At 51.8% G+C, this 27,952-nt stretch overlaps 2 protein-coding genes across 2 annotated transcripts in view; both read left to right on the top strand.

The window, feature by feature from the left end:
• Tcn2 (transcobalamin II) overlaps positions 1-6,290 on the top strand; it is a 22,781-nt gene extending 16,491 nt beyond the window's left edge. The window contains exons 8-10 of the mRNA XM_005396277.1: positions 571-742; positions 4,198-4,313; positions 5,776-6,290. Coding sequence (XP_005396334.1) covers positions 571-742; positions 4,198-4,313; positions 5,776-5,837 — 350 coding nt within the window. The 3' untranslated portion in view covers positions 5,838-6,290. The remainder of the gene's footprint in view (positions 1-570; positions 743-4,197; positions 4,314-5,775) is intronic.
• Positions 6,291-10,111: 3,821 nt separating this feature from the next.
• Slc35e4 (solute carrier family 35, member E4) lies at positions 10,112-20,097 on the top strand. The gene is made up of 2 exons (XM_005396278.2): positions 10,112-13,211; positions 19,197-20,097. Exons 1-2 carry the CDS (start codon positions 12,593-12,595, stop codon positions 19,628-19,630), a joined length of 1,053 nt encoding a protein of 350 aa, XP_005396335.1. The 5' UTR covers positions 10,112-12,592; the 3' UTR covers positions 19,631-20,097.
• The last annotated feature ends 7,855 nt before the right edge of the window (positions 20,098-27,952 follow it).

A 27,952-nucleotide genomic window follows, 5' to 3' on the forward strand; every position in this document is an offset into this window, starting at 1 on the left:
ATCAAAGGCACAGAGAGGTAAAGACTTTGGGAGAACATTTTGCAAGAAAGTAAGGTCTGTGCGGGAGTGAGCAGGAGTGGCAGGCAGAAGAATGACAGAGAACTGAAGGCTGGGGGCACAGCTCAGAGATAGAGCACTTGCCTAGCGTGGTCAGGGCCCTGAGTTTGGTCCACAGCACTGCAGAAAAAGAAAAGAAAGGAGAGGAGAGGAGAGGAGAGGAGGGGCGGGGCGGGGCAAGACCATTAGAGGTGATAGGGGAGGGACAGGAAGAAATGTATGTTCTTGAGGGAGTCCTCTGGGGTGTAGTGTGGCAGGTATGTGGGAGGGAGATTCCAGAAGCAGAGAAAAGAGCGAGGAACCTGGCCTTGGGAGGTGGAGGCCGAGGGACAAGGAAAGCTGAGCTGACAGCCAGGCTTCAGCCGAGCAGATGGTCATGGCACTGACTGAGCTGAGGACGTGGGGAAGGACGTGGTCCAGGCGGGCAGCAGCATCTTCAAGGGAGGAAAAGAAGGCTCACATCCGGGCTCCCTGTCCTCACTCCAGCTGCCCCTTCCTTTCTCCCCGGCACAGGGCTGTTGGTAGCAGCTCCTGAGGACGCCTCCTTGATCCACATCCCAGAGGTCATCAGTGTCGTGCTGGAGGTCTCCAGCGTCTTGCCACCCTACAAACGAGCCATCTCGGTAGTGGCTGGGTCCTCCTTGGAAGACGTTCTGAAGAAGGCCCAGGAGCTAGGAGGATTCACGTGAGACCCCCCTGCCTCCCAGCCCAACCCCCGTCAACCCCACGTACCTGAAATGGGGCCATAGAAAGGACAGGGGACAGAGGACAAAGAGGATTCCCTTAGTAGCGGCACTGCTTCCCCCTTCTGCACTCCTTTCTCATGCTTGCTGTCATGGAAACGGGAGCCGTGGGTCGGCACTGTCAGTAAGAGGGCAGGTTGCAGAGGCAGAGCCCCTGCACTGGAACCGGCTGCTGTGCTCTCCAGCGAGGGTTCCCAGACTCAGTGAGGATATCAGCTGTGCTCCCTTCCTCACAGGGCCGATGTGAGGAGTCCAGGAATTAGTGCACTTAGAGATCCTGGCAATGCCTTTTGTATGTGCAGGGTCCAGCATGTACTAAGCACTCAATACACATCAGCTTTCATAAGCATAAGAATTTTAAAATCCCAGCATTCAGGAGACTGAGGCAGGAGGATTGCCAAGAGTTCTAGGCCAGCCTGGGCTACATAGTGAGTTCAAGGCCAGCCTGAATTCACAGTGAGACCCTGTCTTAAAAAAAAAAGAATTTTTAGTATCAAATCATCTTAGCCAGGTATTGTGGCAAATGCTTGTAATCCTAGTTTTCTGGGAGGCTGTGGCAGAAAGATAACAAATTCAAGCCCAATCTGGGCATTTTAGTAAGACCCTGACTCAGGCCAGGCATAGTAGGGCATGCCTGTAATCCCGGCACTCTGGAGGCTGAGGCAGGAGGATCATTGTGAGTTTGAGGCCAGCCTGGGCTCCATAGTGAGTTCAAGGCCAGCCTGAACTGCATAGCAAAAAAACCACAAACAAACAAACAAAACCCCTACAAGATCCTGACTCAAAATAAAAACTAAAAAAGGGCTGGGAATGTAGCTCAGTGCCAAGGCTGTGGGTTTACTCCCTGAACCAGAAACAAACAGACTTGCTTCTCACCATGAGATTTGACAAGTCTGAGAAAGAGCCTGTCTAGGTCACCAAACCTAAGTAGGATGAAAGTGATTCCCACCCAGGTCACCGGGAAGACTCTTGACTCCACCAGATCACCTCTTCCCTTGATTTCTCTAGACAGAGAGGACCCCAGTTTCTGTCCCAACCAGAATTGCTGCAAAAAGCATCCTGCATGTGCAGGGTGTGGTGGCGCACACCTGTAATCCCAGCACTCGGGAGGCTGAGGCAGGAGGATTGTTGCGAGTTTGAGACCAGCCTGGGCTACACAGTGAGCTCAAGGCCAGCCTGAACTGCATAGTGAGACCCTGTCTCCCAAATGACAAAAATAAACAAACAAACAAAAAAGCATCCTGCAGCCAAGGAGGCACCTGGGCCAAGGATTCTCAAACCAGAGAAAGGTGAAGGCACCTCCAAAGGCGGAGCGTGGTGGCGCATGCCTGTAATCCCAGCCCTCTGGGAAGCTGAGGCAAGAGGGTCACCATGAGTTCGAAGCCAGCCTGGGCTACATAGTGAGACCCGGTCTCAAAAAACCCAAAATAAATTCTCCCAGGCCCTACGCTAAATGACTTCTTCTCTAAAATGACTTGGATGTCCATTAATAGGTTTACTAAATATCAAGTCTTTTCTCTTTCTTCCTCTAGCCAGCTATAAATCCTAAACAACTTTGCAAACTAAACCGAAAGAAAAGTAGAAAAACCATTAATATTTAGAGAAGGGCCATCAGCAGGAGTTTAGGTTTGCACTGCCAGGCCCGGTGATCTCCCCTTCCTTATGCAGGAGCCACCACTATACAGCTGCCTGCCGCAGTGCCCTAGGCGCCTCCCTGGCCAAACCTGGTTGACTGCCAGGCCCACTCCCGGGCTCTTCTTGCAGTGCAGTGGCGATGCTGGGGGCCAGCTCAGTGACTGGCAGCTAGGCACACATGCTGAGCACCTTGGCTCGGCTCAGTCCAGCAGACGTGGAAATTACCCAGAACCTACCAGTACTTGTGTTTGGATATTGTCATTAAAAGCAACCACGGGGCTGGGGATTTAGCTTAGCGGCAAAGCGCCTGCCTGGCAAACGCAAGGTCGTGAGTTCGGTTCCCGGTACCGGAGAAAAACCAAAAAAAAAAAAAACAAAACAAAAGGAACCACAAATACAGTCTCACATTCTTTATTCAGAGCTTTGAGAACCCCCGAGAAGCCCTCACATACGCCCACCAGAGAAACCGTTCTCTTGTAGTGCAGAGTTGTAGGGCAACTGATTCAGGAGCCGCGTGGGAGGGATGGGAATACCCAGGAAAGAAAGCTGCACTGTGGAGACAGACAGACAGAGGTGAGGAGGTGGTCCAGAGCGGCCACGTGGCCTGGCAGAATTCAAGGAGCAGAGACAGGGGCTGCTCGCGGAATTCCTTGAAACAATACAGACCCTCCACACCTGCACGTTCCACATCCTCAGAGCCAGTCAACCTCACACTGAAAATATTGGAGAAAAAGTTGTGTCTGTACTGAACATGTATAGACTTTCTTCTTGTCCTTGTTCCCTAAGCAATACCCTGTAGCAACCATTTACATAGCGTTTCAGGGCTGATTTGAAGTGTATGAGATAATTTGCATAGGGTTTATGCAAGTACGAGGCCATTTTGTATAAGGCGCTTGAGCATCTGTGGGTTTTGGTATCCATGGAGGAGGAGGAGGAGGGTCCTGGAACAAAAGATTTAATCCCCAGGATCAACCCGCTCCCCTCTAAACAAACAAACAAACAAACCCAGAAACCCACTTGGGGTTACTAAGGCAATGGGCAAATACAGTCCTTCCAAGTGAGCTTCTGCGTTGGTTGGTTTGGTTGGTTTTGGGGGAGGGAAGGGGTTGGAGCTGAGCTACATCTCCAACCCAATTTTAATTTTTTTATTTTGAGTCAGGGTCTTACTAAGTCATGAAGTAGCCCAGGCTGGGCTTCAATTCACAATCCTCCTGCCTCAGTCTCCCAAAGCGCTGGGATGTCTCCAGCAGTGGGGAGTGCGGAGTATATAGAATCAGAGCAGGCTGAGCAACCTAGCCCCAAGAAGGGAATGCCCCTGAGCCACAGAAACTTCCAGAACAAGAGACCCACTGCTGCCACTGGTGTCTCTGCCGCGGTCCCCTGTGTCCCTGTGTCTCTGTGGACTGGTGTCCCTCTCTCTTACTGCACACTGGCTTCTATAAGATGCCCGTGGCTTCTGCTGCTCATCCCCCCAAAACATCCCCCAGAGAGGGGGCCACTGCTGAATTGAAAAGGTAATAGGTGTTTCTTCCTGGAGGCCATGCCATGGTCAACAGAGGATGACACCTGAGTGGGTAATGCCAGTGGGGCTGGAGAGGACGGGGTGGCGGGAAGACCCATGCATCTATAGTGAGATCTCCCGGGAGGGGCTTGGTTGATGCTGGCCCCGAAGGCCAAAGCAAGATTATTGTGCTGGTGTGGGTGAACCCCACTTCTTCGCTTGGGGATGACAGTCACCTCTCGTCACCCTCCCCCTTTCTAGGTTTGGAACCCGGGCCTCCTTGTCTGGTCCCTTCCTGACCTCTGTGATGGGGAAAGTGGCTGGGGACCGAGAGTTCTGGCAGCTCCTCCAGGCCCCTGACACCCCTCTGCTGCAAGGTGAGTCTGGGGCTGCCACCCATCCCTATTCCTAGCAGACCAGCGATGAGGCTTTGCCGACTCGCCCCTCCCAGCTTGCCTTCCCTCCTGCTCTCCTCTGCTCTGATCTCCCTTCCCCCTTCTTCACAGGCAATCCCACTCACTTCTTCAGACCTCTCTGTCTCTCTCTCTCTGTCTCTCTCTTTCTCTCTCTCTTTTCTCTGTCTCTTCAGTACTAGAGATTGAATCCAGGGCCATCAGAATCTTGCTAAGTCCTTAAATTGCCCAGGCTAGGCTCAAACTTGCCATCCTCCTGCCTCTGCCTCCAAAATTCTAGGATTATAGGCATGCACCTCTACACCTGGCTGATATTTTAAAAACTTAAGTAAATTTGCCAGGCATGGTGGCACACTCCTGTAGTCCCAGCATTCAGGATGCTGAGGCCAGCCTGAACTACATAGTGAAACCTGTCTCTAAATAGATAAGTGAATAAGTAAATAAATACTGTGATCCAGTTCTGGAAGTTTCCACCTTCATGACCTGAATAGCTCACAAGGACCCCACTTCTAATACTTCCCCCTTGGGGCTTAGGTTTCAACATATGAATTTTGTGAGGGAACGTGGCGCTCGGATCATGCCATGTCCATGAAAACGAAACCTCCTTAGCACCTGAGTTCTCAGAGGAGCCTTCCAGCTCCCCCGTGGGTTGTGGGCATTGTTTCTGATTTCTTTCCATGCTGGGATAGAATCCGGGGCTCATGCATTCTTGGCAAGCACCACTGAGCTCCATACCCAGCCCCCCTGTCAGCTATGTTATCCCTCCCATTTCACTAGCGGGAACACCAGCACGCAGAGGTTAAACAACCTGCTCACAAGTCTAGTGAGTGACAGGGCTGGGGCTTGAGCTCAGCTGCCTTACTGGAGTCTGGGTCCTCTAGAGCACAGAAGGAGGCTTCATCTGTGGTCCTGGCCTTCCCTGAGCCAGGCCACACTGAGCAAGTCCCTCTTCCTGATGGCCCTTGAGGTGTTATGAAGACAATAGAGACAGTCCCTACCCGTTAAGCATTGTCAGGGGCCCTGGTTCCTTTTGCCCTGTGCTTGTTATCCACTGTACAGTCTGGTGCCCCATTCTCTTTGAACTCTGCACTGCAAAATGAGGCTTTGAAAACTGGTTCAAGGCCAGGCATGGTGGCACACTAGGGAGGCTGAGGCAGGAGGATTGTTGAGAGTCTGAGACCAGCCTGGGCTATAAAGTGAGCTCAAGGCCAGTCTGAACTGCATAGAGAGACCCTGCCTAAAAAAACAAAAAAAAAAAAAAAGAAAGAAAAGAAAGAAAAAAATTGGTTCAGAGGCTCCCAAATGGCTTCGGACAGTTCCCACCTTCCTACCACCAAGCCCTGAACACATCTTACAGACCCTGGCTTCAGGGTGGGGGCCCAGGACGCTACCCTGTTAATCCCCTATACTCCATGTATTTCTGCAGGTATTGCTGACTACAGACCACGGGATGGAGAAACCATCAAGCTTAGACTGGTTAGCTGGTAGCCCCGGGCTCTCTCACCCCAACAGCCTCGCACACTCCCCAGGCTTTTGTCCTTCCTGAACCTGCAGCCACCTCCTGTGAATTTGGAACAATGTCACCTACCACCTCTGCGGGGATCTAAGCCACAGCTCCCATTGGAGCAGGGAGCCAAGCACCTGCCTGGGGAGCCTGGCCCCGCAGGTCTGCCCCACAGGCTGAAGGACCTGTGGCTCTCGGACTCCTCGGCAGGACGAGGGCAAGTCCCTCAGCCGCAGCACTGTGAGTACCACTGCTCTGGGACTGGGGTCCTGAAAGGAGGCCTCCGTGCCCCCGGGGCTGCGGCCCTGACCCCAGGTCTCCACTCTGTTGTCAGGGTGGTGGCCCTAGAGCTGGTCGTGGTACAGTGGCCGGTGAGGCCTCAGCAGGGTTGCTTGATGCCCGCCTCTGAGATGATTAAAGTCTTGATTGTCTGAGCATGTGCTGCAGCCTCCTGGTGCCTCACACCTCAGCAAGCAGGTGGCAGAGAAGGGCAGGTGCCCCCGGGGGAGGAGGGGAGCACGGGAGAGCACTCACCTTGGTACCGAGGGGGGCGGATGCTGGCTGTGGCAGCCCTGACTCCCATTTACTGAGCACCTACTTGCTAGACGCTGCTGGCACAACTCTGTGGGTTGTTATGATTTTTATTCTCATCTCTGAATTACAGATAAAGAAGTTAGTGCTGCAAAAGGGAAAGCAATTCACTCAAGTCACAGACTAGGCAGTAGAAGGAAGGGGGCGTGGCTCAGGAGACATGCCTATGAGCCTGAGCTGGGCGTGATGTCTCCCGTGGAGAGGCTGAGGCAGGAGAATGCTTGAGTCCAGGGTTCGAGGTCAGCCTGGGCAATGTGGCAGGACCCTGGCTCCAAGAAACAAACACAAAGCCAGAAGTGGTGGTGCACATCAGTAATCTGGGAAGCAGAGGCAGAAGGATTGTAAATTCAATCCTAGCCTGGGCAATTTAGTGACTTAGTTTGATCCTGTCTCCAAATAAAAAAGTAATTGAAAGGGTTGGAGATGTAAAGGCCCTGGGTTCAATCCCCAGTACCTCCCACACACTTGAGAGAAAGAAAGAAAGACAGAAAGAAAAGAAAAAGAAAAGGAGGAGGGAGGGGAGGAGAGAAAAAAAGAAACCACAAGCATGAGTTGGGGAAGCCGCCTGGCTCCTCTACTCAGAAACTGAAAACTGGGAACTTCAGTGGTTGCTGATTGCACAGTAGATCCCCAGTTCAACTAGAGGCCAGGGTCCCTCCCTGCTTTTAGCCAAGGCTCCCTCAGGGGACCACCCCCGGCCTCTGCAGCCAGGGACCCCACCTCTCAGTGGGCGGCCGAGGCTCTAGGTTTCATTCTGGGGGTTGGGGTTCAGCCCAGGGACCCATCCCCGTGCCTTCCTCCACCAAGGTTGGGGAGAGGCATCTTTTTTTTTTTTTTTGTCTGTTTGAGATGGTCTCGCTATGCAGTTCAGCTGCCCTTGAGCTCCCTTTGTAGCCCAGGCTGCTCTCGAACTCGCAAAGATCCTCCTACCTCAGCCTCCTGAGTGCTGGGATTACAGGTGTACGCCACCACGCCCGGCCCCAAGGTGTGTCTTTTGATGGACAGTGTGTCAGGTCTGCCTGAGAAGTGACATACTCAGAGTACTGGAAGCTGCAGATTAAATATGTGCTTCTTCCTAGAGCACTAACTTCAAATACCTAGGGTCGGGTAGTGAGGGAAGAAAGTGATGGAGAACATTCTTCCATGCTGGAACAAATGGGAGAGTCGCAGGAACTCCAGGGGAAACTGGCCGTCTTTAAGGTGAGATGCCTTAATCAGAACCCTGGAGTGCTTGTTCACTTGCACTCCCTAATCGTGGTGGGGAGGGGTCAGGACCCGCCCTGACTCTCTGCAACATCCCTGTCACAGAGGGATGGAGACTCAGAGAGGTCACCAGCTTGCCCCAGGTCACACAGCCTGTAGGCAAAGGAGCTGAGCTCCTCAACTATTGGTTCCAGGGTTGGACGCTTGAGGCTGTGCCTCTGCCCCTCCCCTTTGCGCCTTATGACAGGGCCCTCCCGTTCAGGAGACTGGCTGTGCCAGGCTGAAGGAAAGCTGAAGGGTCCGGGAGCTGGGTTTCCACCTCTCTCCAGGAAGGACTGTCTTAGTTGGGGTGTGTCTGCTCTGAGCAGGAAGCTACTGAATCCTGCTCAAATCAGAGTCCTTGCTGGGAAGACCCAGCCCACCCACTCAGGAACAGCCAAGAGTGCTAGGAAGCTGGAGGCTGAGGGTCGGATCTCCCTCACCTCCACTACCCTCAGCTCTTTTCTACTTCTGCCGTTCCTCTGGGTGCACACCCAGCCAAGACTTTTCTTTTTGTATTCTGTTTTCTGGTGCTAGTGATTGAACCTAGGGGTGCTCTTCCACTGAGCTACATCCCCAGCTTTTTAAAATTTTTTACTGAGATTGAGTCTCACTAAGTTGCCCAGACTAGGCTTGAATTTGGGATCTTCCTGCCTCAGCCTCCCAGAGTGCTGGGATTATAAGTGTGCACCACCATGTCCAGCTCCTAGCCAGGACACTGCCAACGTACAGTTCAAGCTCTGAGCTCCTTTTTACCTTCTGAGTCTGTATCCCTAACCCACTGGGCCACTGGGTTAATTATCTAGTCTGGCACAATTAGCAGGAACCCAAGGAAGCCAGGGATGAGAGGACAGTCACCATTAAGAGTCCGAGGGGATATCCCTCCAGGTCTAGGGACCACGCTGCATCTAGCCTGCTGTCTTAGCCACTTTCCCATTGCTGGGACATAGTACCTGTCACCCATAGATTAAAGGAGAAGATATTTATTTATTTTTTATTTTTTGGTACCAGGAATCGAACTCATGACCTCATGCTTGCCAGGCAGGCACTGTACCACTGAGCCATATCCCCGGCCCTTACAGATTAAAGGAGGAAAGGTTTATTTCAGCTCTGTTTGTAGAACTTTCAGTCCATAGTCAGCTGGCTGCATGGCAGGGTGACATGGCACAGAGGCATCGCAGGGAAGGGACAGTCTATGTCCTGGGGGTGGGAAACAGAGAGATCAAGGGAGGAGGAAGGGAGATAAACCCTTCCAGGCCACGCCCCCATGACCCACCTCCTATGACCAGACTTCAACTCCCAACGTCACGTTTACCTATAAACTCAGCACAGAACTAACCCACCCATGAGTGTCGCACCCCGCATGATTCAGTCCCCTCCTAAAGCCCAACCATGAGCGCATGAGGCTTTGAGGGGACATCTAGATATAACACCATAGCATTTAGACCTGAATGGCTCCAGAATAACCGGAGCCTGAGCACTTCTCCTGAGCCTGCTTGCTAACTCCCAGCTGTGGGAGGTCTTGGTTTACAGCATGTTCACGCCTATGATCGTGTCATAGATCATACATGAGAAACTGAGGCCAGGGTGATGCTGAAATAAGAAGAGAGGTCCGCCCCACAGTTCCTGGGGCCCAGTTGCTAGAGGCGAACTCTTTCTTCCTTCCTGACACCCCCCAAAGTTCCTCTCCATGTCACCTGCTTCCCATAGCACCACCATGGGCCCCTTAAAAGGCTCAGATTTGAGGGATTTGGGCAGTTGTGAGTAAGTTCAGTCTGCTCTGAGCTTTCAAATTGACTCCAAGGCCGGGCGTGGTGGAACACACCTGTAATCCCAGCCCTCGGGAGGCTGAGGCAGAAGGACTGTTGCGAGTTCAAGACCAGCCTGGGCTACAAAGTGAGCTCAAGGCCAGCCTGAACTGCATAGTGAGACCCTGTCTCAAAAAGACCAAAAAAACACAAAAATCAAAAAACAGATTGACTCCAAGGACAGTGAAGGAGCCCCCTCCGCCCTCCATGAAGTTGGACCCCATCATTCCCCCAAACAGAGTGCTCCTAGGTGCCAGGCTTTCTTCCTTTGGCCAAGCCCTCGGTCTGTGAGGGAGTCATTCCCACCGCTGCCTCCAGATAACTGAGGAGCAGATGAGATGAAACCCTCCAGCCCTGGCAACCTCTGCCCTGCTGGGTTTCCATGGGGTGTGGCCGCTGCTGGTCATCTTCGGGCTCTATCCTCAGATTTGCCCACCCCGGGGCTGTGCAGCCCTCTTCATTCCATCAAAGACCACCCCCCCCAGCTTTATTAATCTGCTTTCCTCAGAGCCACTTTTCACTAGCAGAGCAGGTGGGAACCACTTTGTGGTGGTGTTTTGTTTTGTTTTGTTTTGTTTTGTTTTGTTTGGGTCAGGGTCTTGCTGTGCGGTTCAGGCAGGCCTTGAACTCACTATGTAGCCCAGCTCAGTGCTGGGATTATAAATGTATGCCACCACGCCCTGGGTTGTGGTGGTTTTGGACGTCGGCAGAGTCTCACCGCCCAGCACCCCTGCCAGCTCGGCTCTGAAGAGGTCAGGGTGTTTTTATTGTTGTTTTGTTTTGTGTTGAGGGGGCGTGGATTGAGGCAAGGTCACCTTATGTAACTCAGGCTGGCCTCAAACTTGCGATCCTCCTGTCTCAACCTCCTGAGTGCTGAGATTGCAGAAGTGCATTATGGCTTGTTTTTAAAATATTATTTTTATTGCAGGAGACACTAAGAAAACAGAAAAATCCCAAAATCAATATAGCCCATAAGGAACCCAGATTCTTCGTACTCAAGAAATAGCAGAGGCGGTAGGAGCTTCTCTCTTGGCTGGCTCAGTTGCCCTCAGAATTCTTGCGGGAGAAGTCCTGTTTAATGCCCCCCTACTTTGCTCCTCAGCCTGGAAATCCCTTTATCGGCACTCCCTGCCCTGCGGTTTGGGCTGTTCGGTAACCTGCCGGCTCCAGCTGACGGCAGGATCATCCGAGGCAAATGAGACAGTGCAGATTCGTGGGCCCAGCCCCACCAGAGAGGTCTGGCTCCTTAGGTGTACCTTGAGGCTCGGCCCTCCCCCGCCCCTTGAGTGTCTAAAGGCTGTTGAAGGGATTAGGGAGCCGCCGTTCTCAGGCATTCGGAAGTCTGGCCACCAGAGGGCGCAGCAGGCCGGGCTTGGCGGCTCTCCTTTACGGTCTAGTTCCTGCAGACAGGTTGAGGTCATCAAGGACTTGCTGGACCGCCAGCCGGCGAAGGTTGAGCTGTGTCCAGGTGGGGTGGAGCTTCCCCAGGCGCAGGAAGCGCGGTGGCTCAAAGAGAGGCTCGCAGCCAGCACTGGGCTCCTGCTGGGGCCCTGGTCCTTGTTCACCTGGACTCCAGAGCTCAGAGAGGCCAGGGCCAGGCCTGGAATCTGGGTCAACCTCTAGGGGCACTATTTACCCAACTCCGAACTCAGTGTCTGTCGGTCGATTCTGAGGAAAACGGAATTCCAATTAAGGGCAAAGACTTGAAAAGCTGCTTTGCCTCCCAGCGCTGGGCTTTGTCTCAGCAGGGCTGCGGGAAAGGGTGGACCCCAGAAGTCCAGCTGCTTGTCGACTCTGAGTGCCCAGGGATGGGACGGGGACTGCTGGCCAGGGATGGATGCCAGCCGGCGGTACCCTGGTTCCGCAGCTGCGGGTAGCCCTGGTGATTCAGCTTCCTTCTGCTGCCCCAGATGGGGCACCGCCCTGGGCTGGGAGGAAGGCGGATGCTGGGGTAGAAGGGGCGATGGAAAGACCGTAAGGGACCCCGTGGTCCAGCTCTGCTGGCTGTCGAGATCACACAAGACAGCTGGCCGGGGATCAGTCGAGCCTGGAACTTGTCCTAGGATGTAGCCTGTGGGTCCCTCTTCAATGCCCTATTCCATGAAGACGGCTCTGCGGGATACTCCGGTGTCTCCAGCACTGTGTGGGGTCTCCGTGGGGAACGCTGGAGAGAGAGGGCCCTAGTCTTCAGCCGAGGCGGGGGCAGACAGGCTAGGGTGACAGCTCCAGCCAGGGGTCTCTAAACTGCGGACAGCCGAGGCGGGAGGAGGAGCCAAGCGGGCTGCCCGGCCGATGGGGGCGGGGCTCCGAGCGCTGCCTGGAGGCGGGGCGAGACTGTCCGGGTTCCCGGGCGGGGCCTGGCCGGGGCGTCGCTGGGGTCTCAGCCCTGCTTTACCCGTGCCGGCGCGGAAGAGGGTGGGCTGAGAGCGCCCCGCTGGACTGGGCTGGGCTGGGCTTTAAGCCGGGCGGGAGCCTGGAGCCACAGCCTCGGTGGAGCAGCCTGGAGGCACATCCCGGCCGGAGCGCAGGCCGTGGGGGAGCCAAGCCGAGCTCGGCTCCTGGCACGGATCGGAGCAGCGCGCGGGGGCCCGCGTGTCAGCCCGTCTCCCCGCCGCTGTCGGAGGCAGCGAGCCGCCACTTCCCGGGTACCACCAGGCGCGGAGCCCTCATCGTGTCTGCCGGGCCTGCTCACCGCCTGAGCACGCAGGAGGACCGGGAATCAAGATCTCCACCCTCACGGCCTGGGGACGGAAGAGGAAAAAAGGAAAAAGGATTCCACCGAACAGCACAGCGTGGACGCTGGGCGAGGAGGAGAGCGGAGACCTCACCTGGCCCCGGGAAGCGGTGTACGGAGCTTCCTAGGCCAGGCTTGGACACCAGCGTTCCCAGCCAGCGGCCACGGTCTCGGCTCTGCCCGTTCTGAGACACCAGATCTCCAGACCTCCGCTGGCCAAAGCCTGGAAGAACCTCCGTGCCCTCACCTGAGACTGGCCCAGGGCCCAAGACACAGTATCTGGCCGAGCCCAAAGCTGGGATCTCTGGTGGCCTGGAGCTGGTCGCTGGGGAGGCTGCCTCCTGCTCCAGCCCCACTGGTGCGGATGTGCCGCTGTCCTCCGGAGCACCATGAAGGCAGGATGACCTCAGCCGAAGCAGAAGCAGTGACTGGAAGTGCTCGGGTGGCTGGACCCCCTGAGTGGTCCCCTAGCAGCCCCCAGGTCCTCAGGCGCCCTGGCAGGGCCCGGGTGGCTGTGGCGGCGCTGGTGTGGCTGCTGGCAGGGGCCAGCATGTCAAGCCTTAACAAGTGGATCTTCATGGTGCACGGCTTTGGTCGGCCCCTGCTGCTCTCGGCACTACACATGCTGGCGGCAGCTCTGGCGTGCCACTGGGGGGCACGGCGCCCCGTGCCGCAGAGCACCCACCGCCAGGTGCTGCTGCTCAGCCTCACCTTCGGCACCTCCATGGCCTGCGGCAACGTGGGCCTAAGCACTGTGCCCTTGGACCTGGCGCAGTTGGCCACTACCACCACTCCACTGTTCACACTGGCCCTGTCTGCGCTGCTGCTTGGCCGGCGCCACCACCCGCTGCAGTTTGCTGCCATGGGCCCTCTCTGCCTGGGGGCTGCCTGCAGCCTGGCCGGAGAGCTCCGGGCACCCTCTGCCGGCTGTGGCTTCTTGCTGGTGGCCACCTGCCTTCGAGGCCTCAAGTCCATTCAGCAGAGTGAGTATCCTCCTTCTAAGGAGGTGCAACCTGGGGTGGGTGGTGGGCCTGGAGGACCCTGTGAGGGGTGTGGCTGTTGTCTCATATTACAGATGAGGAAACTGAGGCTCATCGAGGGCCAGGAGCTCAGTGATTTCCATTTACTCCCCAGACTTAGGCCCCAGGCCTCTCTGGAGGCCTGGCCAGTCTTTTTATTTATTTTTTGTCCTTTTTTTTTTTTTTTTTGGTTGTTTTGAGTCAGGGTCTCGCTTATGCAGTTCAGGCTGGCCTTGAGCTCACTTTATAGCACAGGCTGGTCTCCAACTCCCAACGATCCTCCTGCCTCAGCCTCCTGAGTGCCGAGTGCCAGGATTACAGGTGTGTGCCATCACGCCCGGCTAGTCTTTAATAATAGTTGCCAGTGACCTGTTTTCCATGCCTTATCAATCTTTTATCCCCCTGGATGCCAGTACAGCCCGTGAGCAGTGGTAGGTACTCTTTGTAGAGAGGTGGGAGGGCTTGCTTAGGGCCACGTGTTAGTGAGCAGCAGTGGAAAGGTTTGAATGCCACCACTCGGAGTCCGTGCTGTCCCAGAGATGTGGTGTAAGGCTGCGAACTCAGATGGAGGCCAGAAAACATGGACCGGAGAAAGAGAAAGAGAGTAAGCTGTCATTGGCAGCTGGGATGTGGAAGGCAAGGATTGGCAGAATATGGGAAGTGCTGTTTGCTGGGAGTTACAGCGTGGCAGGCCTAGTGCTGGATATTGATCTTCAGTTGTCATAGCAACCACCACCTATGCCCACTTCCAGCTGATGGGACTGAGACCCAGAGAGATTTGTGACTGGCACAGGATCCCATGGCTCCCAAGGACTTGAAGTCTAGTATGTGGGACTCTGTTTTTTTTTTTTTTTTTTTTCCCCCCCCCCCCCCCCCCCCTACCCGGTACCGGGAATCGAACTCACAACGTTGTGCTTGCCAGGCAGGCACTGTGCCGCTGAGCTAAATCCCCAGCCCCAGTCTAGTATGTGGGACTCTGAACTCTGGCTCTAATGACAGCTGACAGTGCGGCTCTGAGCAGCAGGTAGGGCCACAGCTCCAGGCCTAGACCCTGCTAGGTCAGCCTGCCTGAGGATGGAAGCTGGTTTCCTGTCTTTTCTATGAGGGGGTAGCTGAGTTCCAGCCCCCATCCTTTCTCTGCTTCAACCCAAGGGAGACCCAGGAGAGGAAGGGAGGCTTGGGTTCCAGCCATACCTTTGCTCATACTTGCTGGGTGACCTTGGGCAGGACGAGACCTGCTCTGTGCCTCAGTCTGCCCTCCTGTTTAGGATTGGAAGGTCAGTTGATGGAGTCCAAGGAGACTTGTATTTGCACCCCCACCTCGTATCCCAGCTGTGAGACCTGTGACTCAGGCCTGGGAAAAAGGGAAGGGGGCACTCTCCAAGGTTCATGGCTAGACTTGGGGGCAGCCTGAAATGAGGGCATGTTGAAGCCAGAGCTCAGCCCTTTCCTGATGTCTTCAGAGCCTGGACCCAGAGGTCTTGTCCCTACCTTCCTGGGACTTGAGGCAGGGCCAAAACCCAGTTCTATTTTTGCCCTCGGGTTACATGAGCTGGAGCCCTGAGCTCAGGCATGAGCTCTGGCATGAGTCTGCGCCAGGAAACCTGACCCAGTGGGGCCCTCCTGGGCAGGGATATGAGGCTGAGAAGGTTCCCACCTCTGGGGCCACCTTGCACCTGCTAAGGTCCTGGGGCATCTCTGTGCCCCCAGGATTTGACCTGGGACCTAACACAAGGCAGCTACTCCTTAGAGGATGAATTTATCGACGGCCCTTGTTGGTAGGCTAGTTATTCCACATGGCTCAGAGCACTAAGGAGGGAGCTTAGGAAATGGGAGGTCCCACTAACAGTGAAGGCAGCCTGGCTGAGGTGGGGAGGAATGAACTGAATAAGATGGGTTTTGAAAAGGAGATTTGTTTTGGCCTAGGCTCCAGGTCAGATTCGGACTAGAGTGTAAATGGCTGATGGCAGCTCCTCTACTGAGAGCAGACACCAGGTGAGCAGGGGATAAGGGTGCGGGAAGAGAAGAAATCAGGCATCTGTGGGCGGGGCCGGCAGTTTCCCTCCAACCTGGGCCAGTTGCAGATCCAGCAGGGTGGCATAAGGAGAGAGGTGAGGCCATCCTCCTATTCATAGAAAAGCTGGGGATGGTGTCCCACCCTCCTGAGCTTGCTCTCAACTGTACCCGCCTGTGTCACAGAGCAGCCTGATTCAATCCCTGATTTCTTGGGCTGGTTGGGGAGGCGCATTTGGCAGGAGGGAAGTTCTGGAGCCAAGGTGCATGCAGGTGTGGTGGTGGTGGGGCTTCCTAGGGAGATCAGAGAAGGCTGCCTAGGGGAGGAGGCCTGTGACGATGATAATGACAGTAATATAATCATGACAGTGCACTTGCTGAGCCTTTGCTAGGTGCTACACTGCCCAGCTCTTCATACACAGCAGCAAAGAATGGGCAGTACACTGTGCCAGGGCACTGGGTGCCAGCCAGCAGGGGCAGAGCAGGGGAGAGCGGGTCAGCTGCCGTGGCGAGCAGGGCACCAGGCGTCGGTGCTGTTGAGCGCCTCACGTGCTCATGTGAGAAGGATGTCGTCACCCTCCCTTATGCTACACATGAGACTGAGACACAAAGAAAGGGTGACTGGATCACACAAGCCAAGGGAAGGGTAAAGAGGGAACAAGCCAACACCAAGTGGCCGGGGCTTAGAAAAGGTCAGCTTGTGTGGCAGTGCTTGGCAGTGTTCAGTGCTAAAAGAAAAATACCTTTGGAGCTGGGCATGGAGGTGCACTCCTGTAATCCCAGCACTTGAGAGGCAGAGGCAGGAGGAGTGCCTCAAATTTGAGGCCAGCATGGGCTACATAGTAAGCTCAAGGCCAGCCTGCACTACACAGTGAGACCCTGTCTCAACAGCAACAACAAATGCCTTTGGAGAAGCAGAAATTAAAATTGGAAGGTTTGGAGGCTGGCAAGGGAGGGGTCACTAAAGAGGCAGAAAGAACGGTTTGACAGTTCGGGAATGAATCACTTCCGATGGAATCACAGCCCTTTCCCTGGGCTGCAGGGAGGGGAGCTGAGGGGTCAGGTGGGATGCGGGACAGATGTGCAAGAGGCTAGATGGGATGTCAGATTGGGCTCCCTGGGAAGGTGAGATTTACCAAAGGTAAAGTTCACCCACAAACCAAAAGCCTTCCCGTGTTAGAACTGTAGGCAATGTAAGAGTATCAGATTTAGAAAAGGAGGCATTCCGACTATCCGTTCTTTTCTAGAGAAGCTTGAACTGGAGGGCCCGTTGCCTGGAGAACAAAGCCCAAACATCAGAATGAAATCCAGAAAAGACTAAAGTTTCCTGTTCTAAGCATAGCTGATGACTAAGCACCTCTTGCCCTTTGGAAAGTGTGTGTCAGTAAACACAGAGGCTGTCTGGGTGGGGACCTGTATCGATTACTCATCTCTCTCCTCTAACATGTGGAAACCATTGCAGCCTTTGTGGGAATACCTTTCTGGTACCCGGGCTGTCTGATGCTGATCGTGGTTCCATTTCCTTTGCAAAGTGGCCGGGTGGAGGCTCTGTAGACACCAGCACATGGCACGTGGTCACACCTGTGCCCGGGGGCTGGATCCCCTCTTCCCTTGAAAAGCTTAAAGGTTTCCTTTTAGGCCTGGATATAACTCGACAAGCTCCGGTGCGGGTAGCAAGCAGTGCTGATGATCAGTCATGAGCGGTCAGTGATAGCCAAGAGCCAGCAAGCGCTTTCTTGTTCTGCCCTTGTCATCCCAGTGGTCATAAGTGAATGGAGCAATGAATGGACCCACCATTTTTTTTTTTTCTTTTTTAGGACTCACCATTTGGAGTCAACCAATTTTATGTTATGCTTGTTTATTTGAGATAGTATCTCACTATGTAGTTCAGGCTGACCTTGAACTCGTGGCAATCCTGCCTCAGCCTCCCTAGTGCTGTGATTGTAAGTATGTGCCACCACACCCAGCCCAAACAATTTATTTTAAAAATTTCTTCTTAGCCGGGGGTGGTAGCTCATGCCTGTAATCCTAGTACTCGGGAGGCTGAGGCAGCAGGATCATTGCAAGTTCGAGACCAGCATGGGCTACAGAGTGAGCTCAAGGCCAGCCTGAACTGCATAGCGAGACCTTGTCTCAAAAAGACCAAAATAAATAAATTAATTAATTAAAAAAAATAAAAATCTCCTCTTAGTCAGGTGTGGTGGCACATGCCTGTAATTTCAGGACTCTGGGGAGCTGAGGTAGGAGGATCACAAGTTTGAATCCAGCCTAGGTGGCTTAACAAGATTCTGTCTCAAAAGAGGAAATACAGTCAAGGCTGGGGAAGTAGCTCAGTGTGAAGGCTCTGGTACCAAGAAGAAAATAGAAGTTCTCCTCCTCTTCTTTCCTCCTCCCTTTCTCCTCACACTCTTCCTCCCTGTCCCCTTACCTTCCTTTTTACCATCTGCTAGTAAGTGGTAGTGCTAGGACCCTCTCCTGGCCTGTCTCTCCTAGGTAGCCAGAGCTACAGAATGGATCCGGATAGGTATGATAAGGGCTGAAGCTAAGAGAGGTGGATCAAAGCCTGTTGGAGCAGCACATGCCTATAATCCCAGCACTTGAGGCTGAGGCAGGAGAATCACTGCAAGGTCAGCCTGGGCTAGTGAGTTCAAGACCAACCTGAACTACACAGTCAGACACTGCCTAAAAAGAAAAAAAACAGAACCTAGGACTGTTTTCTCCAAGGCTTGGAGAGTCCCCTAAAGATTGTATTTCATTTTTTGAGCCACTTTTCACGTTTATTATTTTAAATTTTTATTTTTAATGTGCATGTCTGGTACATAATGATAACATTCATCATGGGAGTTGGTACGTGTATGTAACACATCTTAATTCTTTTCACACCCCCCTTTCACGTTTATTGATGACTTGATTATCCCAAGCACATCACTTTTTTCAGCCTGTGGGAAATGGTTTGGAATGGGAGGTAATAAGCTTCTTTTTTTTCTGGTCTTTTTGAGATGGGGTCTTCCTCTGCAGTTCAGGCTGACCTTGAGCTCACTTTGTAGCCCAGGTTGGTCTCGAACTCACAGCAATCCTCCTGCCTCAGCTTCCTAAGTGCTGGGATACAGGCTTGTGCCACCATGCCTGGCCTGTTGATTTTTGAGACAGGGTCTTGCTATGAAGTTCAGTCTGGCCTTGACTTTACTATGTAGCCTAGGCTGGCTTTAAATACTCCTGCTGTAGCCTCCCAAGTGCTAGGATTGCAGGTGTGTACCACCACGCCTGGCTAGGCTTTTTTTTTTTTTTTTTTTTTTTAACATAGGTAAGCAGGCTTGTTTTTTAATTTACTGTTTTACTGAGCACTTACCTTATTAAGGCTGTGCGTAAGTCATCTTTGTTAAATCTTAGATACTGCACGTTAGATTTTACTTTTTACCCAAGTCTCCAAATGGAAAAGCAGAGGCATCGCAGAGGTAAAGTACTCCCCTTGAGCTCAGCTCACTCACATCTGGTCAGGAGTGGACACAGGTCATAAACCTAAGTGATCTGACTCCGTGTGTGTGTGTGTGTGTGTGTGTGTGTTTTGAGACAAGGTCCTACTGTGTAATTCCGACTAGCCTCTAATCCTCCTACCTCAGCCCGCCCAAATGCTGGGGTTAAAAGCATGCACCATCACGCCCAGCTCTTGACTTCCTTCTTCACTGTCATGTTTTAAGCAAGAGCAGCTGGGCTGGGGATATAGCTCCGTGGCACAAGCGCCAGCCTGGCAAGCGCAAGGTGCTGAGTTCGAGTCCCAGTACCAAAAATAAATAAATAAATAAATAAAAGAGCAGCTAACCCTACCCCAGGGGGGTCCCGGTGGGATTCCTGGAGGATCAGGCCTGGAGCCATACTGGGTGGCTAAGTGAGGGTTGTCTCCCAGCTGAGTTCTGATGGCTGCTGTCCTCTCTGCAGGTGCCCTGCTACAGGAGGAGAGGCTGGATGCGGTGACCTTGCTGTATGCTACCTCTATGCCCAGCTTCTGCCTGCTGGCAGGCGCCACCCTGGTGCTGGAGGCTGGTGTGGCCCTGCCACCCGCGCCCGCTGACTCCCGCCTGTGGACCTGTGTGCTGCTCAGCTGCGTCCTGTCTGTGCTCTATAACCTGGCCAGTTTCTCCTTGCTGGCGCTCACCTCTGCTCTCACTGTGCATGTCCTGGGCAACCTCACTGTTGTGGGCAACCTTGTCTTGTCCCGGCTTCTGTTTGGCAGCCACCTCAGTGCCCTCAGCTACGTGGGCATCGCACTTACCCTTTCAGGAATGTTCCTTTACCACAACTGCGAGTTTGTGGCCTCGTGGGCAGTCCGCCGGGGACTGTGGCAGAGAGACCAGCCGGGCAAGGGACTTTGAGACCTGGGGAAGCTTGTGAGTCCCACCTCAGACAGCCCCAGTCCGACCTCGGCCAATGGCTGTGGGAACAGTGGCGAGCAGGCAGCTGCTACTGGGGCCAAGAGAGACGGGAACAGGGTCTCCCTCCCTGCCTGCCTCACCTTGTCACAGACCCCACCCACCACTGGATGGTGGGTCCAAACCAGGCACGGTCGCTGTGCCTGTCGGGGTAATCATTTCATTAATATCAACTACTATGCCAAAATTTGCTGGGCAAACTTTGACAACTTCAGCGGGTTACGATGACCGTGATGGTGGTAATTCTTGACGGTTGCACAGTCCTCCCTCCAGCAGGGAGGGCAGCGGAGAAAGGGCTTCTTCCGGGGAGTTGGGACAGTCTGTGCCAACTCCAGGCAGCTGCTGTGGCCTCACTCCTGGGCCCCCCAGTTTTGGGTCTTCCGTCCTTAAATAAACTATTTTTGCTTGGACACCTGTGTCGTTCCTTAGGGGTACAGTCAACAAAATAGGGAGACTGGTGGGCTCCCCAGCAGGCACTAGGACCTGCCACAGTCTGCCCAGGCCGCCCCTGCCCACTGCGGTGGGTTCCTCTGCCCTGACTTGTCGTGTCCTGTGTCTTCCATGCAGAGGGACCTTTCTAAAACTCATATACACATGTGGTTCCACACTGCTTTGTCAAAACTTCCCACCCCAGACCACAAGGGCCTCAGGAACTGGCCCTGTGGCCTTGCCAGACTCCTGTCTCACTTCTCTTCCGCTTGGGTTTCAGCTCCCCGCCTGGTGACCACAACCCTGGGGGCACTGACTGGAGCCTTTGCTTTCTGTTCCTTTGGTCTGGGGCCTTCTCCCTGCACATCCTCCTCTGTTCTCCCGCCTGCCCCTTCCCAGGAGAAAGAACCTCAACGTGCTCCCTCCCTGCTCTTTGTCAAAGAGGGCCTCAAATGAAAGTTTTGACCAGACGCCATGCCCAAGCTGTGGGTGCACGGAATAAGGAATCTAGGTGGCTTCACCGCGGGGCGCGCACTCTGCAGGGAGCTCTCAGGTCAGCTGTGGATCTTGCAGGCGACAGGGCTCCCAGAGAGAACGTAGAGCAGGAATCTGCCCCACTCCAGGAGCCTCGCTGATGGGCTTCCCCCACCAGCTTTGTCACAACACCTCTCAGTTTAACTCCCCCCGCTCCCAGTGAACCTTTCCAGAGATAAAATAACGACCCAGCCTGGAGCATGGAGACCTGGGACCTAGCAGCTATGCCCACCTACCTCACTATGTACCCTGGGTAAGTAGCCTCACCTGTCTGGGCCTCGGTTTCCAAATGTGTCTGCTGATCCCCAAGGGGAGGGTTTGAACGAAGAGCTACTGCTCAGTAGATGAGGGAGACGGTGGTGCCAGCTGGTTCTGTGTCTCTCATAGGTAGGTGCTTCCCCCTTCCTGAGGTTCTTTATCTCCCTGAGAAGTGGCCCCCTTGGCCTGAGGACGAGGAGCTGGGCCAGGCTTGGGCTGGGATGTAGAAGGACCGAGATTCAGGGAGGAGTCCTTCGTTCTGCATGTAACCAGAATATAAAGGATCATTGGTTTCCTGTCCCCAGACTCCCCCCAGCTGGCCTTGCAGGAAGGGAAGTGGACCTGGTTGAGTTGAGTCAGCCACCACCCACCCTCCCTGTGACTCAGAGACGTCAAAGGGGCCCAGCCCAGTCCTTGTGCAGTTTGGGCACCCCTGGCCTCCACACTCAGACTCGGCCAGACAAAAGACTGGGATAGATGGCTTTGGTTGTGCAGAGCCTCCTCAGTGACTCAGGACCCTTCCCCACTTGTGGGTGCCAATTGTCATAGCAAGCGTGGGCAAATGCGTGGCAGGGAATAGGTGGAAGACAATACAGTGGTCCTCCTTATCCAAGACGCCTGTGGATGCCTGAGACCGCAGAGAGTACTAAACCCTGCATACTCTGTTTTTCCTTCTCACACGTAACAAGATTTCATGCCTTTTCTCTTAACTAAGAACTTGCCCCACACTGCAGCTGTAACTTTTGCAGTTTGAGATGAACAGCAAAGCCAGAACTGATTTCTTTTTCCTTCTTCAGAATTTCACACAAGATTCATCCTCACTGTAGATCTTAGCAATTTCAGTAGAAGATTGTTTTCTTTCCTTATTAAGTCTAGAACTTTCACTTTGTCATGTAAAGAAGGCACTTTACAGCTTCTCTTTGGCATATCCAAATCCCCCGCATCACTGCTCTTGTACTTTGGGTTATTTTGTTTGTTTTTGCTTTGAGACAGGGGCTCCCTCTATAGTTCAGGTATTTCAGCCTGGCTTTGCAGTCACTATGTAGCCCAGGGTGGGCTCAGAATCAAGGTGGTCCTCCTATCTTCCTGCTTCCCTTCTTGAGTGCTGGGATTATAGGTAGTGCTGGGATTAGAGGTATGTGGGCCACTATTAAGTGAAATAAGGATTACTTTAGCCAGGTGTGGTGGCCCACACCTTAATCCCAGCACTTGGGAGGCTGAGGCAGGAGGATTGTTGCGAGTTCGAGGCCAGCCTGGGCTATAAAATAAGCTCAAGACCAGTCTAAACTTCACAAGTTCTATACCAAAAAAAAAAAAAAAAAAAAAGAAATAAGGATTACTTGAACACAAGTACTGTGAGACTACAGTCTGTGGTAATTTGATAACCAAAACACCTACTAAGTGAAGAATAATGGTACATATTGGATGTGATAAGGATACACTGGAGGAAGGGATGACTCACCTGCAGTGTGGGCAGAAGCAGGGCAGCCTGAGATTTCATCATGCTACTCAGAGTGGCACACCATATAAACCTTATGAACTGTTTATTTCTGGAATTTTCCATCTAATAGTTTCAGATTCCAGCTGACTGTGGATAACACAAACTGTGGGAAGTGAAATTGTGGAGAGGGTAGGTATGGTATCGGGCCAGAACAGAAGCTCTGGAATCAGACCTGGGTGGGAATCCTTGCTCTGTGTGACCTGTGTGATCTGAGTGTCCTGTGTGACAGGTCGGACTGACCTGTGTGACCAAGGACAAGGGCCCTTCCTTCTGTGCCTCTGTGTATTAAGCAGGGCAGCAGCACAATCTAACCACACCCAGCTGCAGGAAGCTGTAATGGGCTACATTGGCAACAGGGCCCAAACCATGGTAGGTGCTCAGACAATGTCCCCAAGGCTCCTGTGCTATCTTGCCCACCCCTTTCCGCCTTCTACTGCATGTGGAGAGCCACCCGGGCATGCTTCTGCCTGCACAGAGCAGGGTAGATGCTCAGCGCCAACCCCCCTTATCCTGCCTGGAGGGGGCCAGGGAAGCTGGGGCCGTGCCTGGCACTCTGCCACATGGACTTGGGAACAAAGCCTTGTTTCAGCCCCAGCTGCCAGGGTGCCCCTCCTACCCATCCCTAGTGGGCCTTACATAGTTATTCTAGGAGGCTGGGGCAAACAAGCACTTCCTGCTCCCCTCTCTTCCCCTAAATGATCTCTGAGACACCAGAAACTCCACCACCATGCTGTTCCTGCTCAGTTGTAAATGCTTTCTGGATGTAACACAAAATATTTAACTGAGGGCCACAAAATATTTAACTGAGGGCCACTTCATAAACCACCATGCAAGGTTTTGAGCTGGAAAGAGCCATGATCGTCCATAAACATTTCTTGGTAAATGGACCTTGAGTTTAACCTGGAGCCTCTGTAAAGGAAAAATTGGAAAGATTGAGAGGAGGCAGGGAAAAAGGGGAAGAATTGCTGTGGGGATCCCAGTCCATAGATGGCGGCAGGAACAGTGAGGGGGCAGAGTGAGTACTAGTATTGCACTGATTTAGGGTGATAAATTGTTCAAAGCTTATAGGAAGCATTGTTTGGACTCAGCTACTATAGCAAGCCCCAATACACTGGACTACAATGGAATCACCATACCAATGTGCCAAGTCATCAAATTGAAACTATGTGTTACCTGGCCTTAATCAGAATAGAAAGAGGCTGGGCATGGTGGCTCACGCCTATAATCCCAGCACTTGGGAGGCTGAGGCAGGAGGATTGATGTGAGTCTGAGGCCAGCCTAAGCTACATAGTGAGTTCAAGCCAATCTGAACTAGTAATGAGACACTGTCTCAAAAAGAAAAGAATAGAAAAGAAAAAGAGAGAGAGAGGAAGAAATAACAGCCAAATTCCCCAAAACAGGCCCCTTTCAACTGTCATGACAATTAAGTTCTCTTTCTTTAATCCTTGGGGAAAAAAGTAACCTGAAGGGCTTCTTCCTCGGAAAAACACCAACTGGTGGATGACGCTGATGCAGTGGAAGGGCCCAGGCATGGGAGGCAGAGGCGGCTTCCTTAGAGGCTTTGCAACGGCAAACAGAAACACCTAAACAACACCCAGGATTTGGAGACAGACTTATTTTATGTCAACGGGCACTGATTGGGATCATTCCCAGAATATCAGGCCCTGATCCCTGGTGGTCTAGGGCTTATATGGGATAAGCAAGCAGGAAGTGTAGAGGCAGACTGGCTTGTCAATTGGGGATTGGTTTATACAATGTGCATCATAGTGACCAGCTATGCATCACAGTAATCAGTCGTTTCTAAGACAGAAGCAATCGGAACTGGAACAGGAACTATTACCTGGGCAGCTAAGAAACCGAAGTGTACTGGCGGAGGTGCCATTTTCTGTTACAACTTCAGCAGTGGTCTTCGAGGCATGGGCACAGCAGGGGCCGGGACCATGGCCGTGGGGCTCACGGAGGTAAGGCTGAGGACAAGCAGTGGTGACAGGCCCTGTCACAAGCAAACTTGTGCTGGCCAGTGGACCAGGTTCAAGGCATTTGTTGCCACCGGGGACTACAACAGTCACGTTGGTCTGGGTGTAAAGTGTTCCAAAGAAGTAGCCACTGCCATTAGAGGGACCATCATCCTGACCGAGCTCTCCGCTGTCCCCGTGCAGAGAGGCTACCGGGGGAACAAGATTGGCAAGAACCACACTGTTGTTGGTTGATTTCTTGATGGTAACCATTAGCTAACCTCATCAAAAAGAGGAAAGAAAAATTTTTGGTTTTGCATGTGTGCTAATGTTTGTTTTATGTAGTTTGGTGCACCAGAGTTTTGTGCATATATATTTATGATTGTTACCTCTTCTTCTTGGAGTTTTCCTTTAACAAGTACGTAGTGACCTTCTTTGTCTCTTTTGATCAGTTTTGACTTAAACTTTACATTGTCTGCAAATAGAATAGCTACTCCTCTTTTTTCTGAGTTCCTATGACATGGAGAATTATTTTCCATCCTTTGACTTTTAGTCTATGAATTTCTTTTTGAGTTAAATCTGTTTCTTGAAATCAGCATATTGTTGGATGTTGCTTCTTGATCCATTCTGCCAATCTATTTCTTTTTTCTTTGTATGTGTGTGTGTTTTTGAGAGAGGGTCTTGTTATGCAGTTCAGGCTACTCACTTTGTAGCCCAGGCTGGCCTCAAACTTGCAGCAATCCTTCTGCCTCAGCTTCCCAAGTGCTGGGATTACAGGTATGCACCACTAGCCCAGCTAGTGTTTCTTTTGATTGGTAAGTTGAGACCATTTACGCCGATGGTTATAGGGCTGGGGATATAGTTCAGTGGCACAAGTACCTGTCTGGCAAGCACAAAGTCCTGAGTTCATTTTTTTTTTAAAGGTCCTGATTTCAATTCCCAGTACAAAACAAAAAACAAAAAACAAAACCCAATACATTGATGGTTATAACTGATGTGTATTGGCTTATCTTTTCCATGTTACTTTCCTGTTGTTGGTTACCTGTCTTTCTCTTCTGTTTAATTGCTTGCCCCGCCTGGTGGCTTCTTTCTACTGGTATGCATATGTTTGCGGTCTTTGTTATCTCTTTCTACTATATCCTTCAGAGCATTCTGTAGAGCTGGTTTGGTGGTCATAAATTTCTTCAGCTCTTCTTTGTCATGAAAGTATCTTATTCTCTGTTGATTTTGAAAGATAGTTTTGGGGGATACATCAATATGGGTTGAAGATTGTTTCAGGTGATTTGTTTCCTTTCTCCAGCTGCTTTTAATATTCTGTTCCTGAGCTGAATTTCTGGGATCTTGATTATTATGTGCCTTGGTGTGGATTTATTTTGGTCATGGTTATTTGGAGTTCTATATGCTTCATTTATTTGCATGTCAAATTCTTTATCCATATTTGGGGAGTTTTCTGCCATTATTTCTGTGAAGAGGTTTTTCTTAATGTATTTTGCACTATCTTCAGCTTTTTCTCCAACTCCATTCAATCATATGTTGTTTTTCTTTGCGTTATCTTGTAGCTGTTCAATTGATTTTTCATGGTCTCTTGCTATTTTTAAGATATCTTTTTTTTTTTTGCCTTTTTGCAGCAAGTTCTTTTTTTGTTTTTTTTTTTTTTGCAAGTTCTTGTATAACAGAATCCAGTGTACACGCACCTATATGCAATAATTTTCCCTTCAGTGGGGTGATTTACCCTGTTGTGAGGGGGCATTAAGAAGGATGGGGCAGCCAGGGATATAGCTCAGTGGCACGGTGCCTGCCTACCAAGTGCAAGGTCCTGAGTTCAATTCTTGGTACCAAAAAAAACCAAAGAGGGATAAGGGGCAAACTAGAGTGATGAGTGAGGTCCTATATAGTAGGAGCAAGGCTGGAGGGTATAGGTTAATCACCCAAGTTTTGAGAAACTGGAGGACAGAAGAGAGAAAGAATGGAAGAAGAAGCAGAGGAGTATTGACGTGAACCAGGCAGAGAGAAGACCATGTTTATTCACATAGAACTCACTATGTAGCCCAGGCTGGCCTTGAACTAGCAGGGATCATTCTGTCTCAGCCTCCTGAGTGCTAAAAGTACAGGTCTGCACCACCACCCTGGGTTGTTTTTTGTTGTTGTTGTTGGGTTTTTATTTTTTTATTTTTTTACAGTTCTGGGGATGGAAGCCAGGGCCTCACACATGCTTAACAAGCACTCTATCACTAAGCTACATCCCTAGACCCACCGTTGTCCTTTTGTAGAGCTGAAAATAAAGCCAATTAAGGTATGTATTTTGTTGTTGTTTTGTGGTATTGATGACTGAACCTGTTACAGTGGAATGGGCCAGTAATAGCCTCATTTTTTTGTGCTCAATGAGGAAAGAATTGCCAAGCGTGTACCCAGTAGTAAGTAGTAAACAGCTCTGTTTATTGAAGATCACAGGAAGTTGTGCACAGGGCAAGCCCAAGATAGGGCATAGACAGAAAATGGTGCCAGATGACAGAAAAGTGCTGCACACAGGATAAAGCACACAAAAGTAGCAACAGCAACAAAGGAAGGGCAGATAAATCAGGCTTTCACAATTAAAAGGCCAGGTATCTCTACTTTAGGTGCCTCCCACTGAATCTGTAGGTGTGATGGACAGGCATGATTGACAAGGTGCTGAGTCATTTTAGGGGCTCTCCACACACATGCTTGTCCCAGAATTCGCTCTGATCTTAATTATATGTATGACACCTAATGCATATTTATGAACCTATAATGAGGTGGGAGTAGGGTAAAGGTGACCAAAGGTCAAGCTAGGAGATCTGACACCCTTAAGCCATCAGCCATCTCCTAAGCTTCTGTTACCTTATTTTCTACCACTTTTAGGAAGATGGGAGCAGGAAAAGCTATAGGGTGCTGTTTAGAATTAAATGGACGGGCTGAGGATTTAGCTCAGTGGCACAGTGCCTGCCTGGCAAGCGCAAGGTCATGAATTTGAGTCCTGGTACCGGAACAAACAAACAAACAAACAAAAAGAATTAAATGGAGGGAAGGGAGTGACTCCCACAGCTTCATTGCCTAATGGTACTAAACCCAGGACCTATGTACTACATCCTCAGCCCTTTTTATTTTTTTGAGAACTGTTCTCTAAATCTGTGAATTGCCTAGGCTGGCTTTGAATTTGAATCCTTTTACTTCAGCCTCCCAGAGTGTTGGGATAACAGCAAGAGCTATATCCCTGGCTACCCATCCTTCTTAATGCCTCCTCACAACAGGGTAAATCACCCCACTAAAGGGAAAATTATTGCATATAGGTGCATGTACACTGGATTCTGTTATAAAAGACCATGTCCTCTGCCAACTAATATTTTCTTTTTAGTCCTTTTGAAACAGGGTCTCACTATGCAGTTCAGGCTGGCCTTGAGCTCACTTTGTAGCCCCAGCTGGTCTCAAACTCGAAATGATCCTCCTGCCTCAGCCTCCTGAGTGCTGGGATTACAGGCATGTGCCACCATGCCTGGCTCCAACTAAGATCTTTACAGTAAATTGTTTTAAATACTTATATATACATAGTGTTTACAAAGCATTATGGTT

This window comes from Chinchilla lanigera, unplaced genomic scaffold (genome assembly GCF_000276665.1).
Source record: "Chinchilla lanigera isolate Chin_1 unplaced genomic scaffold, ChiLan1.0 scaffold00054, whole genome shotgun sequence".
NCBI classification, from domain to species: Eukaryota; Metazoa; Chordata; class Mammalia; order Rodentia; family Chinchillidae; genus Chinchilla; species Chinchilla lanigera.